The sequence below is a fragment of the Platichthys flesus genome, chromosome 9, assembly GCF_949316205.1.
Source record: "Platichthys flesus chromosome 9, fPlaFle2.1, whole genome shotgun sequence".
In the NCBI taxonomy this organism is placed as follows: domain Eukaryota; kingdom Metazoa; phylum Chordata; class Actinopteri; order Pleuronectiformes; family Pleuronectidae; genus Platichthys; species Platichthys flesus.
This window is the reverse complement of record NC_084953.1, coordinates 13,265,440-13,284,121: the sequence shown is the minus strand read 5'-3', so window position 1 is coordinate 13,284,121 and position 18,682 is coordinate 13,265,440. Positions and strand designations below refer to the sequence as shown.

Below are 18,682 nucleotides of genomic sequence, written 5' to 3'. Positions count from 1 at the left end.
ATTTGTGGACCTTTAAGGGCTCGGTGTTACAAGTACTGTTGTTGAAATAAACAAGAGGATTAAAACGCCTGGGTTTTCGTTCGATATGTTAACAGCTGTGCGGCCGTTGCTGCAATCCCCCCCCCCCCCCATATGGAGGAAGTGTTATTTAATGGCTCTCAAAAGGCTTTAGAAGGTTTAAATGCTACTGTAAAAGCATATGGTGCAAACAGTACTTGTGCTGTGACCCGCTGCCCCCTGTAATCACTTCTTACTGTTCATACGTTAAATACATCTTCATCGCTCGGAGCTGACTCAAGTGCTTGTGATACTTTGTCTTTTAGGCCATGTGAAACTCACCCTACTTTTATTTACTTCGGACTTTGACATGAATTCTGTCGTCCAGTGAAAACTACATTGATGTTTCCTGTATAAACCTGCTGTTGCTTGGGTCCAGAAAATACAGAAGTTCTGACAATATTTTTCTTCTTTTCTCATCAGGCGTTCAAGGAAATGCTGTATGCTGCCCAGGACCAAGCTCCTTCCATAGAAGGTAAGGAGATACCCTATTTGCATTGACAGGGGCACACACACACATACGAACACAGACGAACACAGACACCCACTGCCGCTTTTGCCCGGGGCCTGTTTGGGCATCCCCAGAATAACAGCCTTCATCTACTAAAAATAGTAAATCGCTGCTAACGCGCTGCCACCCTTCAGTCTCTGACTCGACCAGACTTCAGGCAATTAGTAAATCATTACCTCTCCCTCACTATCTTAGATCACCGGCTTTAAATTATACACAGAAGGGACTAAAGTTCTGAGAAGAGAAGTTGGAAGTTTACAAAAGATAAACCTGTCCATTTACTTTTTAGTCTGCAACTACTGACACCAGCTTGGGTTAGGTTTTGAGTGGGGCTATATACTCAACATAGCAGCGATAAGGAAGGCCACTGGCTATAATTAATCTTTGGCACAAGTGAAGTCTAATGAGAGGAAGTATGTGAAGCATTCATTTTTATTTTAGTTACCGGTTTGTGGAAGTAAACAACTTTCTTTAGTTGCAGGCTTGACGTGTGTGTTATGTTGTGGTGACGTGCAGTCCTGTCTGTGTGTGTCTGTGACGGGATGGTCAAAATATGGCTGCTGGAAAGTGACCTCTGCGTTGCTTGCATGACTGTGCTTTACGATGTAATGAGCATGTGCGCGCCCGGCCCCGAATGTGCATGTGTGTACTGATAGATTTTTTCAGTGTTGTTCAATATGCCCCTTCACAGAGCTGTGTCTCCCTTTGCTCAGGCAGTTGTAGCTGAAGGGGTCTGATGTTGGTCGAGAGTGATTTGATTGTATCCGACTGACAAAGTTGTAACACAGCCACCGAGACTCTCTGTATGTGCGAGTCAGCCTCGGGCAGAGAGATCAGTTTCTGCTGCTTGTTGCCTCTGCGTCTGTTTGTCTGGCTTCTAAAAACTACGGAGCTGATTTTAGTGAAACTTCAAGGGGATAGATCCACAATGTATTTCTCTTTCTTTAACATTACAAGATAGGATTTTCTTTTTTAAATTTTTGGGAATTTCCAAAGAAATAATGCGGAGATCTTAATGACCATGACCATGACCAGTGATGACCATATGAAGAGGATTTATATCTTTGAGTGTGTGAAATATGGAAGTTGGGGAATATGGTCCAAGAAAAGAAAGATGACTATATTTTGGTGTCTATCTGGACAAAGGAGCAGATCCCTTAGTTTTTGTTTATATCACCTTCTTTAAAATTGCGAAATATATGTGGTTTTTTGTTTGGTTGTTTGTTTTTTATATTTTCACATATTTCCCAGAGAATAATTAACTGATCTTGATTACAAATATGATAGGGTGGTTGGGCTTGTAATTGTATATTCTAGTTGACTTATGTTAGACTGCAGTAGGCATGACAATTTCAGAAGTTGTTATGCAAAATGTGATTTCAGTGTGTACACAGATGCTAATGTGCTTTGTGGGAATAAGCTCTGTATGGTTTTGTTGCCTAAATATGACATTAACGTCTATACAACGTGTCTTGTTCCGTGATAACGTATGAGCTGTCTCTGCTTTGAGAGGTGTCCCCAGAGGCCGTTAGCTCGACAAGGCAAACTGAACACAGATGATAAATCCTTTCCTGTCTCAAACCTGAGCTGTGCTCATGGGTCACTGGTCTGCCTCTGTCTGCTGGTGGCAAGATATTTGAGTGTGCCTTATGAATAGAGACGGGATCAGTCAATCAGTATAAAGCGTCGCCATTAATCTGGTATGGTTGTGGCGTTTCAACCTTCCCCACTCAATCATGTTGATTTGTGAGCTTTTCACACTTTTGTTACACAGTTCAGAAAGTGACAAAAACCCTGAACCAGACACTTGCGAAGGAAGTAGAACCAGCAGCGGCATTTGTTGAGTTAAAAGGAGAAGAAATGCCCTTTGGTGATTCTATGGGAAAGAGGTTTGTAGCAATAATGAAAACAGCACGCAAAGCAAAAAATTATTGAGCCCTGTCAGGAACACACTCCTGTAGCAGAGGTTCACTGACTTTTCATAAGAGAAACAAGATTAGCGGGTGTTATAAAATTCAAGCTTTCTGCATCAATTTTTCTTCAGTTCAACTGACTGGATTTAAACAGGGCCAAAACATCATTAGAAAAATATGGTACACTTATATGATGTTCTTTTACTTTTGTAGACAATGCATTTTACAATTTGCATCTCTCTCCTCTTGCCTCTTTCCTGTTCTTTAAATATAAATCTGCTGTCGCATAGAAACCAGCAAATATTCACTGAAAAGAAGCTGGAAAGAGTGATTGTTTCTTTAAAATGTGTCTCTGTGGTATATTTTTTAAACAGATTTTTACAGCTTGATCATTATATTTGGTCTGTTCCTTCAGTTCACGACTTATAGCTATTATGGGATTCATGGCTGCACCCCTCTGTCTCTCTCCCTCCCTCCACGTCCTGTCTCATTCAACACAAAAAGCAAGGTTTTGGTATTCACAAGATGTTTCTCTCGCCTGAGGGAGACCGTTTACTGGGTTATAACTCCTCGCTCAGCCACCCTGCTGTATCTAATAGAGCTGTATAGTAGATAGACGCAACACAACCCTGCACAGGCTGCACTTAAAACCCTCTGCAGAGGCCTCTGCATGTATCATGGTCAGATTGCGAGAATTTCACTAAATTATGGCCAGGAGCAGTAAATAGATTTAGTTATGTTCATGGTTTGATCTTCCCAAAGGTTGATAATTGTCTCTGTTGATGCGTCGCTGTGAAAGTGTGGGTTTTATTTGCTCAATCAGCGCCTCCACAGCGGAGAGCCTCTGTGTGAACAAACCACAGGAACTGCACCTGTTCAGCATCATTTCCCAACTATAATCAGTTTGCACAAGATGGATGTGCAGTAATTGAAAGATCTCGCTGCAAACATACATGGACATGATGGAACCTCTGCTGCTGCACGTGACCTTTCACCCATCGTCAAGATCTTTTGTTCTTGTTCCCTCCGATTCTTCATTAGTCCTTGTGTAGTAATAATTAAAACAACGCCCCATTGCGTGATGAACCAATGGAAGACAACAGAGTGAACAGCTGGTTGAGCCTCTGGTTTGCCCTGATCCAGCCATTAGAGGGAGTTATGCCTCGATCCAATTCAATTAGCCGGTTGATTGTTGTGGATCCGAGCACAATGGCCCCCCCGGATTATAAATACACAGCTTTAAAAGGAACGTTTGTGTGTGTGTTTGTGTCTGAAAGTATTTTAAATAACTGTAGCTGAGCTTTTACACCACAAGTCATTCATTTGCCGTCTCATTCATTCATCCACTCATTCATTAACTGTTTCCTTCATTCTGTTGCTCTGTGAATGGTCAGTGCATTACTGTGATGGTATCTGTGTCAGACTGGGGAGAAGATGGTAGTGATGGCACCGTTTGAGTCACACATGGAGTAAGGGTGGGGCTAGTGTGTAGTAGCACACGCACACACGCACGCACACACACACACACACATACACACATTGTCCAAGGAGGGGGTTGGCGTGACCTACAGTTCAGAGAATGGATTTTCTTCTGTATCGCAGGGTCTCGATGTCAAAGCTGAATGAATGAGACCAAAACCCCCAAATAATATGAATAGATTCCTGTTGTGCACTGCAGTCTACATTATATTACAAAGTAAACAGTAAAGGTAAAGTAAATAGAAACCTTATTTTCCCCACTGTCTTGTGGCTTGGCCTTCAGTGGCCATATCCCTTTAGGGCTTTTCATGTTTTATGCAGTCAGATCAATAATGGCATAAAAGCTGCAGTGTGAAAAAAGCACGCTTGCACTATTTCTTTGTGTGGCGCTGAGTTGCTTTACCAATTCAAATCAAAACAAGATGTGATGGTCTTTTTCTAAGAGCTTCATGTGACCTCTAATTTTCTTTTAATCAAGCTCAAGCAGTGAAGGGTCTGATTGTGTTGAAATGAGGAGCCTGTGAGCCCCGACCTGTCCTTTGAGCAAACAAATAAACTTCTAATCCTCTATGATGATCACATCATGCTTCAGTTGTTGCACAGCCCTTGATGTCATAATAAATATCGTCAGTACAATGGCAACCATGTCTCCTTTAAGCCGCAGCCCAAAGAATGACAATCTCATTATATTGGAGATGAAATGTATCACCGGTTATCTGCGTTTTTCTGAGTGAGAAACTGCTGAGATAGTGACGGGTGGCAATCAGGGCACCTTGTTTGAGCAGGAGTAGGTTTTCGTCCTTGCTATGCGGCTGCTGGACATGAAAACCTTGCAATAATAGAGATAACTGCTCTGCTTGTACACATCTTGGTGCATCTGGCTCGGGGCCCAGTGAGTCCCAGGCCAGATATGTTTGTTTTTAAGTGGTCTAGACCGGAGTTGCTGAGCTGTTTTATCAGAGTGGAGAAAAAAAAAAACACTGTAATATCTCCATAGAGCAATATGAAACCACCACTCAAAGTTGACTCAACAGTTACATGAGACAAGAGAAAACAACCGCATAGAATGAAATTGAATAGAACACAAGATACCTCTGTGTAGGTTTCAGCATCTTGCCCAACGACACTTCGCATGCAAAAATGGGGAAGACTGGGGATCGAACTGCCAACCTTCAGGTTGGAGGGTGTCCGCTCAATCCCTCAGCCACAGCCGGCCAAATGATGCGTCTCGGGTCGGAATACTCAGCATTTTTGGGGATTGTTACTATACTGAGTATGAACTATTTCGGGTCGGTGTTCAGAATATACTGTTTGCATGACAGTGTCATATTCAGACTATTGTCTCAATCGGGATAAATTGGAATTGGCGTCCATGTAAATGTGGTCGATGAGCCAGAACATGGAACCACAAAGCCAGATGTTAATTGTTTCATCTCAGCCTCCTGCTCTCCAGCAACCTGTCAGGTTTTAGTTCCTGCCCCTCCCTGTGGTACTATACTGTCCCGTCCGTTTTGGCTTCATACAGCTTTGATTGCATGGAAATTAACAGAGCAGTAAACCTGCACACCGTGGCAGCATTTCACCTGCTGTGTCAGCGTCCGACCAGGTCTTAATTCATATTTTTGTTCGTGTGTGAGCTGTCGTACCTGATTTGCTTAATGGAACCAGCGACGTGAATCACAGCCACAAATCACTTCAACTACATCTTTCAACCAGCACTTATTCTGCTATTTTCTATTGTTGTCCATGTCACTTTGCTCACCCGCCATTTTGTCCACTGCGGTTGTTGTTGACGAACATGATGAGAGGTTAGTTGTAGGCTGTTTGTTATTCTGCTGGCGTATATGATGGAGCAGCAGCTGTTATTACTGCTGTTGGTCCCTGTTGGAATCTGTCACCGTTCACCCAGTGTGGAAAAAGCTTTCTGATGGCTGTAATTTCTTTGCTTTTCTTTTCTTCTTCTTTAAAAAAATATTGATGCATAGGCTTGTTTGTTGCTTTTGGAACAAACCATTGGATCCCTCTGTTCTTAGTGGTTTATGGGTTATTGCTCAACAAACATAAATAATACACAATTAAAATAATTATATATCCACTCTTTATCCACTGTGAACAACCTTGGATGCATCACTACAGTAGATGAATGAATAAATAAATAACCATATACACACAGTATCTCCCCAGCTACTGGAGCTCAAGGATGCATGCACGACACCAAGGGGGAAGCATTCAGGAAAACATATACGTCTCTGTGTGTGGTTAGAAACACAGACAGATACTGGCAGGATAGGTCAAGCAAGCATTGAGAGGGTGATAGAAGGGGATGAGCGATAGATGGACCGACAGAGAGAGAGACAGGTAGACAGGCAGGAGGGCAGGACAGTTGTGTGGCAGCCAGGGTCTCCAACCAACCTGCATTATTGATGGCCTCTTTGACAAGCTCCTGCTGCTGCCGCTTGCTTCCATGCGCTAATTGTCGGGTCTTTGTGGGGGTTGGTTTTTTTCTTTTTGTTCCTTAATCTTGGTGCCAGAATGTAGATATAGAGAAGGTCCAAGTTAAACCAACTCAAATGGAGCAACAATGGAACGTGACGACTTGACGGGATAAATAATTTTTTTTTTTAGACCCCTACGGTAGATATTGTCGTCATTATTGTTCCTGCTTTTGGACAAAACATTTGTTATCGGCAAAAATGATATGTATCTGTATATCAATGCCTGTTGCTCTGTTCCATGTCAACAGTAGAAACCCTCCCAGAAGCAGTAAAGGAGAGATGCTTAAAGGCTGATTCATATTTTCCATGTCCGCCAAGGGTCCGCTATGGTCCTTGTGGCATAAATGTTTTCATACAACCATGTCCACCAAGGTTTGCATGGACTTCTATTCAAACGTCTGTGTGCATCCCAAAATATGTGATTGCATTGATTGTAGGCGTCGACTGTGCATCCTCTGGGTAAAATATATCCACCATCAGGAATCGAATGGAATGTGGGATGCGCGGCACCCGCATTTTAGTATAAATGGAACTGTGGGTAAATACTTATGACTGGAACGAGAACGCAACTCTCAGCGGATACAGAAAACGTAAAGTATGGTCAACCCTTAAGGCTCTTTACCCAGCGGAGATTGTTAGTCCACAATAGACCACCAAGACATCAAGATCGCTTTTAATGATTAAATCAGAAAAGGTCTTCATCACGTGCAGAATGGGTTTTCTCATGACGCAAACAGGTTTAGTGTCCAGAGTGGATTTAAACTGGCCTCGATTTTTTAAAGCAGAGTGGAAGGGAAGCGGTTGTGCATTTGGAAATTGGTCGTTTGATGAGGCTTCTGAGGGTATTAGAGGGGAGGGGAGCGGGGGGGGGGGGGGGGGGGGTCAGGGTCAATACAAACCTAGGATCGTTTTCCCAAGGTCAGGGACTTATCGAACTGAGATAATGAACAGTGAGAAGAGGTGATGGGTAATTGGATGAGCAGCGGGATGAAGAATGATTGCCAGATGTCTTCACTGTCATGTTTGATGGGATGATAATGTCGGAATGGAGAACAGAAATAAAGAAGAAGTAAGAAAGCAGGGATAAATGTGTTGAATGGGATCGTCGATGACCGGCCCGGAGCCGAAAGAGAAGCAGAAAGAGAGTGATCCTTCAGGCTGTAGACAAACAGACTGAGTGGGAGGTCCCTGGGCTCATCTCCAATGCATGTTGCCCTGCATTAGCACTACAGCCACCCCGCAAGAGGAAGACGGAGAGAGGAAGAGAACCTGGATAGATGAAAGTCTCCTATCCATCCATCCATTATTCATCGGTGAATTAGATCTGGCTGGATGAAGTGGAGGAGAGCAGGAAAGAGAGGGAGGAGGAGAGGGGGACAGAAGGAGAGGAGGAAAGGTATGGGTTGACGTAGAGAAGGAGGGATCTGGGAAACCACTGTTGTGGTGCTGGGAAAGGGGGTAAGGAGTTCAGATGTGGCTCCAGTGAAGTGGCTATATTTTTAGATTTGGGGCATTTTACAGGATACTGGGAAGGATATGATTTCCACTGGTGTTTGCAGAAAGGGGCAATGGGATTTGAGGTGTGGAGAAAAGTGGGCAGAAGAAGTAAAGGCAGTTGTGCACATAACTGAATATATGTTTTTTTTTTCAAGGAGCGAGGTGAGTGTGAGGTCAGTGGTGCTTAGAGGAGTCTCTTAAACATTGGTACGATGGCTTCTTAGGGTTATGAGTTCTCTAGCTAAGGACCGGTCATTAGTGTGAAGATCTCCACAAGGATCTACTCATCTCCGTGCCTCAGGAACAGCCTGCGATCTTCAAAGATAGATGGAGATCAGAGACAGTTTTCATAGAACGATGTCATTGCTTTTAACTTGCACTTCTTATTACTGTATATTCTTATAATATATTATATATATATTACATTTTTTTATGTATGTTTTTGGAGTTATCAGTGTTTACATTTGAACTGGACTTTAAATAAAGAATAAATAAACAGTTCCTTAATGAAACTACATTTACATTAATTTGATCCAGATTTATATTTGGACCTGCACCATATTACTTACACTCATAAATATGATTTCTCTGAACATGATTTTTACATTAAGATCCCAGGAAACCTTGAAAAAAGACATCTCAAAAATGTTAAGGAAGAGAAAAAAAAATCCCAGATCTGTTCTCTGATCCAATATCATGCCCAAATTTTTTTTACCAGTAGTTGTTATGTACTGCTGCTCACTAACAGATAAACAAACGAAAGCTGAGCAGGACATACACCTATCGTCAGAGGTGATATTATTAATTAATAATATTAATTACTCAATATGAAAACCAATTAAGTGTCTTTGAGTCTTTACTTTAACGGGAATGTGATACTTTAGATAAACATAAAACACAGATCACGTGATCAGGCTGTTCGCCAGGTGCACAACTGGAGATCACACACATGCAGCACCAGCTGTGATTCAACAATCTGGAGCACGGAAGGAATGTGAATGTAATGAGATCCATCTCTGTTGATTAGGAATCAGCTGTCCAGCGCTCAGGGGTTTGGTGTATTTGCTTAGCATTAGCACGGCTTCCAAACACTAATCTAACCTCTGTCGTGAGGTAAGTTATTGTTATTAATCTGCGATGAGAAGCCTAATGAAAGGATTTGGACGTCTGCCAGCAGATCAACCCGGCTTCTGCTCACATGGCATCTTATCCAGCCTGGATTCACACGAGGCCGCTCAGACAGATTAATCTGAATAGTTTTCTTTATTGACTGCATTGCTTGGCTCGAATTGGAAAGAAAAATGATTTGGATGTCATGCACACTCATGCGTTATCTGTCGTGTAGTCAGAAATTAAAGATCAGCCGTCTGAGTAAGGGGAGGTGATGATGGATGGAGGGAGAGAAAGAGAAGAACAGAGACATGTGACCTTGCCTCTGCTGTGTGTGTTTAGATGTTTTTATCTTCCCAAGCTGCCACTCTGTGCTGCACTCACACACAGCTCACTGCAGAGAGGTGGCCCTCCCACACACATGCACACTCGCAGACACATACATGTGCACACACAGACACATAAGGAGGTGTGTACTACAGGGGGTGTGGGTGTGATTGTGCGCTATAGATGATGACAGCGGGGCCATATGCTAATGCATTTCAGTTTTATACTGCAAGTGCTGTACAACCAATGAAATACAATTATAACATGGTAATAACTGTATTTATATGGAACCTTACAAAACAGCCGTTACATAGAGGACAAATAAAAATACAAATTTAAAACAAAGACAGCAGATTAATCATAACATCATTTAAAAGTAATGTCAAAAGAAAATGATAAAATAAACATAAGTTATATCACAACACAATCAAGTAAAAGACATTAACTAAAAGTGTTTGTCCACTCTAATCTCTGCATTCAACACTATAAATGGGAAATGAGAAACCGTCATTAATACACAAAATCTTAATTGTATTTCACAGAGAAAACCTATTTTCAGAGTCGTTTTTTTAATCTTAACTCATTAAATTCTGTTCTCTAAATAAGCTCTACACTACAACAGGGGACAAAAATAATTAAAATGATATATTTGTCATTTTCTGTGGGTATCTGTATGGCCTATGGTGTATGTGGGTTTGTACTGTGTGTGTGTTAGTGGGTGAGTAGGGCAGGGAAGAAGACACAGTGTCCTTCACTGTGCCCGCGTGCTGCAGCGTGTCTCTGGAGAAACGGCCAACATCCTGGCTCAGATTGGCTCAGACGCCTGAAAACACGTGGAAATTGTGCCTCTCGTATATGAAGCTCATATGAGATTGTCTGATCATCTCTGTGCGGCTGTATTGACTCTCTGAGATGATAGTCAACACAATTACAGGCCTCAGCACTACACCTGCAGCACGGGGATCTACTTCAGATCCGAGATCTGATGGAAGCATGTCTGTATGGCAGCAGAGAGTTTGACTTTAAATTGAGTCATGCCCCAGGGGGGTCAGAGCCAGTGTGCATGATTGTGTGTGTGTGTGCGCATGTGCGTGCGTGTGTGTGTGTGTGTGTGTGGCGGATGGGTTACAGCGGTGTCACATATTTGTGTTTGGATTATTTTTACCTGTGGGCAAAATGAAAGTGACACACTCAGAGAAAGACAAAGACTTGGCAGTGGAGAGTCGGGGGCAGTGAGAGCTGAGGATGAAAAATACAACGAGAGAAGGAAGCATGGAAGAAAAAGGAGAGGTGACATTGGTGGTAATTGGAGGAAAGGAAGCCAAAGCCTCAGGGAGCCTCCCCTTCCAAACGTTGTGTGGAGAAAATAAAACTGGATTTAGAAAAAAGATGAGAGCCAAGTTGAAGCTCTTTCATTTTCTCATACAATAAATTTGTATTCAAAGTAGATTTTAACTGCTTCCCCAAAGACGACAGCAATAACTAGTCACAATTTAATTTTAATATATCTGAGGTCGGGGGATATTTCTTTCAGGGGGCACAAAAATTTTGTACCAGATATAATTTCTCTTCTTATTTACACTAGAACATATTCTTCTAATCCAGAGACGAGACAGAGAAGGAGAGAGAGTGAGATCAATAATTTACAGTTATTGTTCCCTCCTGGACAGCCTGTCTGTTTTTATATTAAATGATGAATTATTAACAGCGTGTGAGATTGGAAATATTGCGGATCTCCCTTCTGGTGCTGACAAGGCTTCAAAAACTGCCACTGGTCAAAAAACCCACTATCAACCACTATTGTCTGGTTTTGTCTGCAATGGGAATGGATACATCTGGAATTTTCTCCCAGGTGAATCCTGTAGTAGACACATCGGCTCCGATGGAAACTTGACATCCGGGCCTTCTGTTTGACAATAGATGCTGAAGCTCCGCCTTTTTTTTTGCGCAATGTTATGATGCATGTCGACCTCTGGGCATTGGCACATAAATTGCAATGAATATTTGTACACTTATTGTTTAACACGTCTCCAGATAAACCTGCTGCAATTGCAAGAAGCATCGCTGGCAAACTCCTTTACTGGCAATGGGAAAGGAATCAATCGCTGTTTTTTATCGGGTTTACCTAAAAAACCTGCGTACAACCTTCCATTAGGTGTAAACAGGTTTTACTGGCCTCGTGACAGGTAGATGGTAGAGTCAAAGGTAAATTAATGTGAGAGAGTTTTATGGTTATATGTTATATTAAATGACAATTAAACCGTGTATGCTCTCTCTCTCTCTCTCTCTCTCTCTCTCTCTCTCTCTCTCTCTCTCTCTCTCTCTCTCTCTCTCTCTCTCTCTCTCTCTCACACTCAATGTCACTGAGTCACTTTGTCAGGACTGTTGCTTATCATTCTTATTATTCCTCTGAACCATCCCTGCTACCATATGCTGGCCTCAGGGACTCTGCATATTTCATGTCCTCCTCGACATATGTGTTGGATGTATTCACGATGTGCCTTAATAATAACCGGCACTGGTGGAGTGGACTCACCGTCGGGGTCGAAGCATGTTTGCCGGCTGATGGTATGTTGGCCGACCTCCTCGCCTGTCATTTAGAGAAGTATCCTCTTGATTTACGAGCAGCCATATGAGACCCTCCTTCGTGGCTTTTCAGTAGAAACAACAGTTTGTCTCTGTTTTGCATTTCGTCCTCGGGGCAAAGCGAGAGGCTTCCCCTTGACAAGTGCCATCTGATAATTAGGGCTCATAATCACCCTATTAGTATTCAGCTCAATCGAGCAGAGAAACAGCTTATTGTTCCCCTGGCTTGAGCAGCAGCCCTTTATAAGAGGATTATTGTGAATTTCTTGTTAGCGTTGTTATGTGAATCAATCGTATGTGCATTGACTTCAATTGTTGCCTTGTTAATCTCACACGCATTTGCTTTTAATGTAGCAGGCAGGAAAGGGTTGCAGTCTTGATTCATCCTCTATTAGGATGCATGGTAATGTTTGTGAAAGCCTTAAATCACTGGTGGTGGTGAGGGGGGGGAGTGGTGCTGTATTTCCAAGTTAGTTTCATTGTAGGATTGAACTCTCTGCATCACTGTTACCACGGCACCAAAGAAACCGACTGGAATCACTTGAGCCTTGTTTTGTTCCTGTGACGTTCAGGACCCAAACCACAACAACCATAGAACATGTTGAGTGCAGGGCTGAGGAGTTGAATTGTAATACTGTCCTGTGAGAGAATGCTGGTAACTCTTAACAACACTGACACGTGGAGGAAATAAACTGACTTCATTCTTTGCAGTGGGACAAACACTTCATTATCACAAGACCTCCTGTAATGATAAAACAGCGCAGATAGTATGTTTGTATGATAGACATGATAATTCTCGAGTATTTATCCTTATATTGCCAATGAAGACACATTTTACTAAGTGGCGACCACTTCTTAAAACGTAAAAACTAATATTAATAAAGGAAAAAAAAATACAAGATGCCTTCATACTGCTCCTGTGGGGTCATCCAAGTGTCCAGAAGCCCCAACATTCAGTTCCTTCGAGTGTCCAGAGAACTCACCTATCAGGAGTTCTCGCTGATCACTTCTCGAGAGAATTCGCAAATATCGTTAGAACTTGTTTTCACCTCACCACCCCTCGTCATAGTGGTGTGTAATTTTTGGTTTAAGTATCCCTTTAAGACCTTGCCTATTAAAGCCAAAATGCAAGTACTGGAAATCAGGCTAGTGCCAGCAGGATACTCAACAGCAAACTGCCCCTCCCACCTCTTCCTCTCCCTGCACCGAAACACACTGCTCTTACCATACATCCTCCCCATCATGTTTGCTGACTCATCTATTGCAGGAATCTGGTGCTTGCTGGCCTGTGAGTCAGCCTTATTGATGTCTGCCAGCAGCTGACACCAGCTCTAGGCCTCAGTGTGAGAGGCGTGGCCGACCAGAGGAGCATTTAGGGATTGGGCTCCCACCTCTGACTTTGGCCTTATCTTGGTTTGAAGGGCACAGCCTTTGACAGCAACTCCCCATTTCAATATGTTTAATTTTTCCATCAAAGTAATATTAAAAACAAAGGAATTTTTTTTTTTTATAATGTATTTAATAGTGTACTGTGAGTCGAATTGACAATTCAATGTGTGTGTGCCTTTCTTCCAGCTTTTCATTCTAAGCACGGTGTTGTGTTGTCTTGGCGACACTTCCTCAGTGACTGTAGTGTGTATAGTGTGTTTCTTTTTGTGTGTGTACAACTCGGGTAAACAAGGAGTAGTTCAGATCTTCGGGGGTCAATTTATCTGCCCTGAACAAATTCAAGCCTGATGCTTGCTGCAAGGCTTTAGGAGGCTCAGTCGGTGTGGTTCATCCTCTGACACACACACTCACACACAAACACACACACGTACACACAAACACACACACACGTACACACAAACACACACACGTACAGAGATCTCTAGCTCGGATTTGGTGGTCTACCTGCACTGAGGCCGGATGAAGGGAATGAATGGGATTTCAGAGCCCAGCACTCACTGGTGGTTGACAGACAGTGGCTGCCTCTTCTCTACGTGCTGCTCTTTAAACTCAGTTAGTATCCACCCCATGCTGCTGAATGACTACGCACACTGTCACACACATATGCCACTCACAGCGGCAGCCCTTCGCTTTGTGCCATGTATACATATCACGCACAGAATGCTTACAAACAAGCCACACGCCCCGATTGCTTTCCAAGCAATCATACGAAACACTTATTAGGACCCTCACATACTTAGTGCTTTCCCTCTTTTTCTGACTTTTAATTTTTTTAGATGTTGTTTGCAGCGTTTCACCTTTATTTCGCCATGGAAATTTCATCTGAACTAGTGTCAGCTGAAAACATTATAGAGTTAAATAAACTTTTTCAGACCCAAAATGTGCAGTCTTAACAAGATCTGAGATTAAAAAACAAAAATAAACTTGTTAGCTTTAACACTTTTAGTGATATTTTCCAGCTGAATGGGGGGAGAGAGAGTGGGGAGAGAGAGTAGGGAGAGACACAAAGGGAAGGCCCAGTTCGAATCGGAACCCTACAAAAGGACTCAAGTCTCCATATGTTGGGCCCACGATAGTTCCCCTGGTAGTGTGGTCTGCCAGCCTAAACACCTTCTTAATAGCTGTTCCAGTTGTTTAGTGGAAGAATAGATCAGGTGATGCTGAAACTTATCAATTCAAAACCCCACCCGAAATGTGAAAAGAGTATCAATCATCCTAATTTATAACTTACCCAACCGAGTGAATTATCCTAATTTGCTCATCGGTATGAATTGCTTCATGAAAACTCCAGGTTCTTCCTGCTCATATAACTCACGTTAATGATACAACTCTCAAGAACCACAAGGTTAGTGAGCTCCTAATCGGATTGAGCCAGGAAATTGCTAATCTAATAATATCAAGTATTGTATTCCTCCCTGTCTCGAAGGCAAAGGTACAGTATGACGGCTCATTCATAAATTAGAGTAACAGTGTTACAATGAAGAGATGGAAACTGACGTTCCAAATGGAGAGGGTTGAGAGCTGAGAAATGTTATGTCCTCTTTCTTCTTAATATCTATTTTTCTCCTCTATTTGCCGGTACACATCCATTTGCATAGAATATAACAAACCGTTTACACTATAGCGTATTTAATAATATGTATTTTATATTGGGTTATGTTGTTTATAAGGTGCATTCAGGATGTCACCTCTGTCTGACTGAGGAGTTTCCAGACCCAGCTATTTGCTAGGCCTTGTTTCATGTCCACTAATCTGCTAGCTCCTAAATATCTGCTGTGTTACAGAAATGTGTGTCTGTGTGTGTGTGTGTGTGTGTGTGTGTGTGTGTGTGTGTATGTGTGTGTTAGTGTCTCAGCTTGTTTTTCTGAATGTTTCTCTCTGTAAATTTCAGTTCATTTTGTCCTCAAAGTGAAGCTGTTTAGTTCGACTCTTATCGAGAGGCTGCAGCTGCTGTTGTGTGAATACCACGGCTCCCTGGAGGGACTTCACAGAAATGCACACAAATACACACGCGCACACACACACACACACACACCTTGGTTTACCCATGCCGACCTGACTGAGGCATAAACCCCTGAACAAGCATGAATAATAATTTGTTGTTATATTTACCTGCAACATGATATGAGGGATTCTCCTGAGACTGGAGGAGCATCTTGTTAAATTCTCTGCTAATTGAGTTGCACACTGGAACATATTTTATGAACATGTGCTATTTATACAGGTTTGCTACTCATCAAAGTCAATTTGTCTTATCTAGATGGGACAACTGGAAAATATGTTATATGAATCGATTGTTAAATCAGTAATAAAAGGTTATAGCAGGTTATGCTGTGTGATATAACAAAAATATCTCAAAATAGAGTTCAATTCATTATATATATACATTTTGTAAAATTTTATAAGTCATTCCTAATTTCTCTCATCCATGTTAATTTGGGTCGCCATTATCTTCCTTCCGTCTTCCTGATACTTTGCCATATGTTGTGTTACGTGAAAAAGTCTCCTTCAAGGTCTGAGTCTATGGTTTGTCGTTGTCCTCAGACGGTTTCTACTCTTTGATATGATTCTTGCATTGGTGGCTAATGAAGTTAGCTGCATTTTGAGTCTGATGTTGACGTCTGTGTGTAATTTCTGACACAAGAAAATTTAAAATAGAGAATAATCATATATCACACACCCCTATAACGTGTCGATAATATTGTTTGCACATGACTTTAACTGAGCCACTAACATTATCATCATTATTTGACATCCCAATGTCCACGTTTTGCCTCTAACTTGAGAAGAGAATGCAAAATAACCATATTGGACAATGCCTGGTACATGAAGACAAATCTCAGGCAACACACTCAGACCTGTGAGTGATGATATATTTCAATCAGTGGTAACATCCATTCTTTCGGTGTGCTGGCTATAATGTTACCTCTCTGACCTCCTCTGTTAATGGCATGGCCACCCTGTAGGTTAATGGATACTGAATTTTGTTCACCTCTTCAGTTTGGCTCCGCTGCATCTGCTATGGTAACACTACAGTACAGGCCCGGGCTCTTATTCTACTTTGATTAATGGCCGCAGCTTGGACTATTGACACAACACTTATCTTGTTTTTATGACTCCGGCGGCTTCTATCTATAAACCTTAGAAGCACCACACGTACAGGGTCACACATGTAGGACTGCACACACAGACGCACACATCGCTGTGGCTCGTATGTGCTCGGTTCGGTGGGAATTGCCGTTTACTCTTTGTAACTCGATAGATAGATCCCATCCAAGGCTAATGGTTCTGAGATAAAGTGAAGCGTTGAGCTGGTCTTTCACACACTACACCCACCAGAGTGACTGAGGAGCAGACTGCTGAGACACAAACAGACTGGGAATGAAAGTGAAGGTTTACATACAATTACAAAGTACAACAACCTCAAGATGCAGTTTGTTGGTTAGATACTACATTCAATTTCACTAAACATATGTGTTTGAGTAAATCCTCAGTGTTTTTTATTTCAACCAAAACCTCTAAACTGTCATTAACCTGAGGTTTCTCTCCTAACACCTGTTCTTAAGTGACCAGCTCCATTTATTTAGTCATAACTGAACACTTTTCTTTCCACTGCCACTCAACAGGTCAAACTGATCCCTTACTATACAAGTAAAACCACTACGTACGCAGGACTGTTACTTTTAAAATGAAGTCATGTCTTATCATGACATAAAAGGCAAAATGATTAAATCCTAGCATTACTTTTAGTTTCACATTTTAGGTAGGCACAATTTTAAGGGCAATGTCAGAATGGCTAATGGACAGATTTAGAGAAGTAATTGTTTTATCTGTCAGATCTTTGAGGGAATAATTAACAATTTTTGATCATTAATCATTTGCTTCAGCACAAGATTGCAGCTTCTCAAATATAGATATTTTCTGACAGTCAACTTTTTATGCACCAATTAAACTTGTTTGAGAGAGGATTGTCCCAATTCTCTGACTTATTACTGAGCAAAAGATGAAATATTTAGTTATCTGATAAATTGATAATGTCAAAATTACAAGTTTCACTGGCTGATTTTTCATGCTTACTTCAGGTTAAGAGGAGCCCTTAACATTTGCTCTGGTCAGAATTCAAAATATATGTATGATTATGCTCAAAACCTTCAAAACTGTAGATGTTCACATCAGCCACACAATTAATGTTCTTTAAAATCATGGGAAACAAACAGAAGTAGAGAAAGACACCAGGTTGTTATTGCACATGGAGAGGAACTATGTCGATCTCTGTGCGTCGGTAATGTTTGCATTGTCACACATCTTTGTAGCAGATCAGAGCGAAAGAGAATGAGAATGAGCAGATGAGACGTCCCTGTAGGCGCCGCTTCCTCTGTACCTGGAGGATCAAACACAGAGCGAGAACCAAACATCACAGGAACCGCCAGCCACAGTTAGGCTAACAGATTGGCTTGCCCAAACTCGTGTCTGTCATAGTGAGGGGGGTAAAGTGTGTATATATGTGTGTGTTTGTGTGTGAAAGAGAGAGAGAGAGAGAGAGACAATAAGAGAAGAGAGGAGAAGAAAGGGTGAAATACAAGTATACAACCTATTACACTTACTCCACATGTAACCTTTCTCCGTCTATGCCAAGGTGCCTCTGTTGGCAGGTGTATATTTCCACACATGCACCGACACACACTCACTGATCTTGCCAGTGAGTATGCTGGGTAATAATATGGCCCCTAATGGAAATGTGTTTTCGTCTTGTCAGATCCAGATCGCTTTTGTCGCTGCTGAGAGTCACACTTAAATGGAAATATTCCAATATCACTTCATGTCTTTTAAAAACCAGATCAACATGTTCATCGTCGTGGTCTTTTCACTTCACAGCTCAGAGACCCTGTTTGTGTTTTCCACAAGGATACATTATATTCGCCGCAGACGGAGGGGGAAATGCTGAAATGTAGAAAGAGGCTGAAAAACTGTCCTCTGGGTACTTGAACAATAATAATGATGGTTTTTGGCAAGAGAAATTATTTAATTTACAGAAGCGATGATTGCTTTGTGGAGAAGCTAAAGGGGAGAAAAAAAGGGGAACAATTCACTGAATTAATCCCCTATTTGGAGATTAGCTGTTGACATAGTTGGCCCAGAGCTGTGTTTCATAACATCAGTATTAATCTGTAATGTCTTTGTTTGTCTTATGTAGATACACTGGGCCTTTGGCCATCAGGTGGGTTTTTAACCTTTCAGATCCACAGATGGTTCCCAGG

At 41.9% G+C, this 18,682-nt stretch overlaps 1 protein-coding gene across 1 annotated transcript in view; it reads left to right on the top strand.

Annotated features, from left to right (window-relative positions):
* xpr1a (xenotropic and polytropic retrovirus receptor 1a) overlaps positions 1–18,682 on the top strand; it is a 67,531-nt gene that overhangs the window by 6,547 nt on the left and 42,302 nt on the right. Inside the window, exon 2 of the mRNA XM_062395492.1 lies at positions 481–532. Within this exon, the coding sequence (XP_062251476.1) occupies positions 481–532 (52 nt within the window). The remainder of the gene's footprint in view (positions 1–480; positions 533–18,682) is intronic.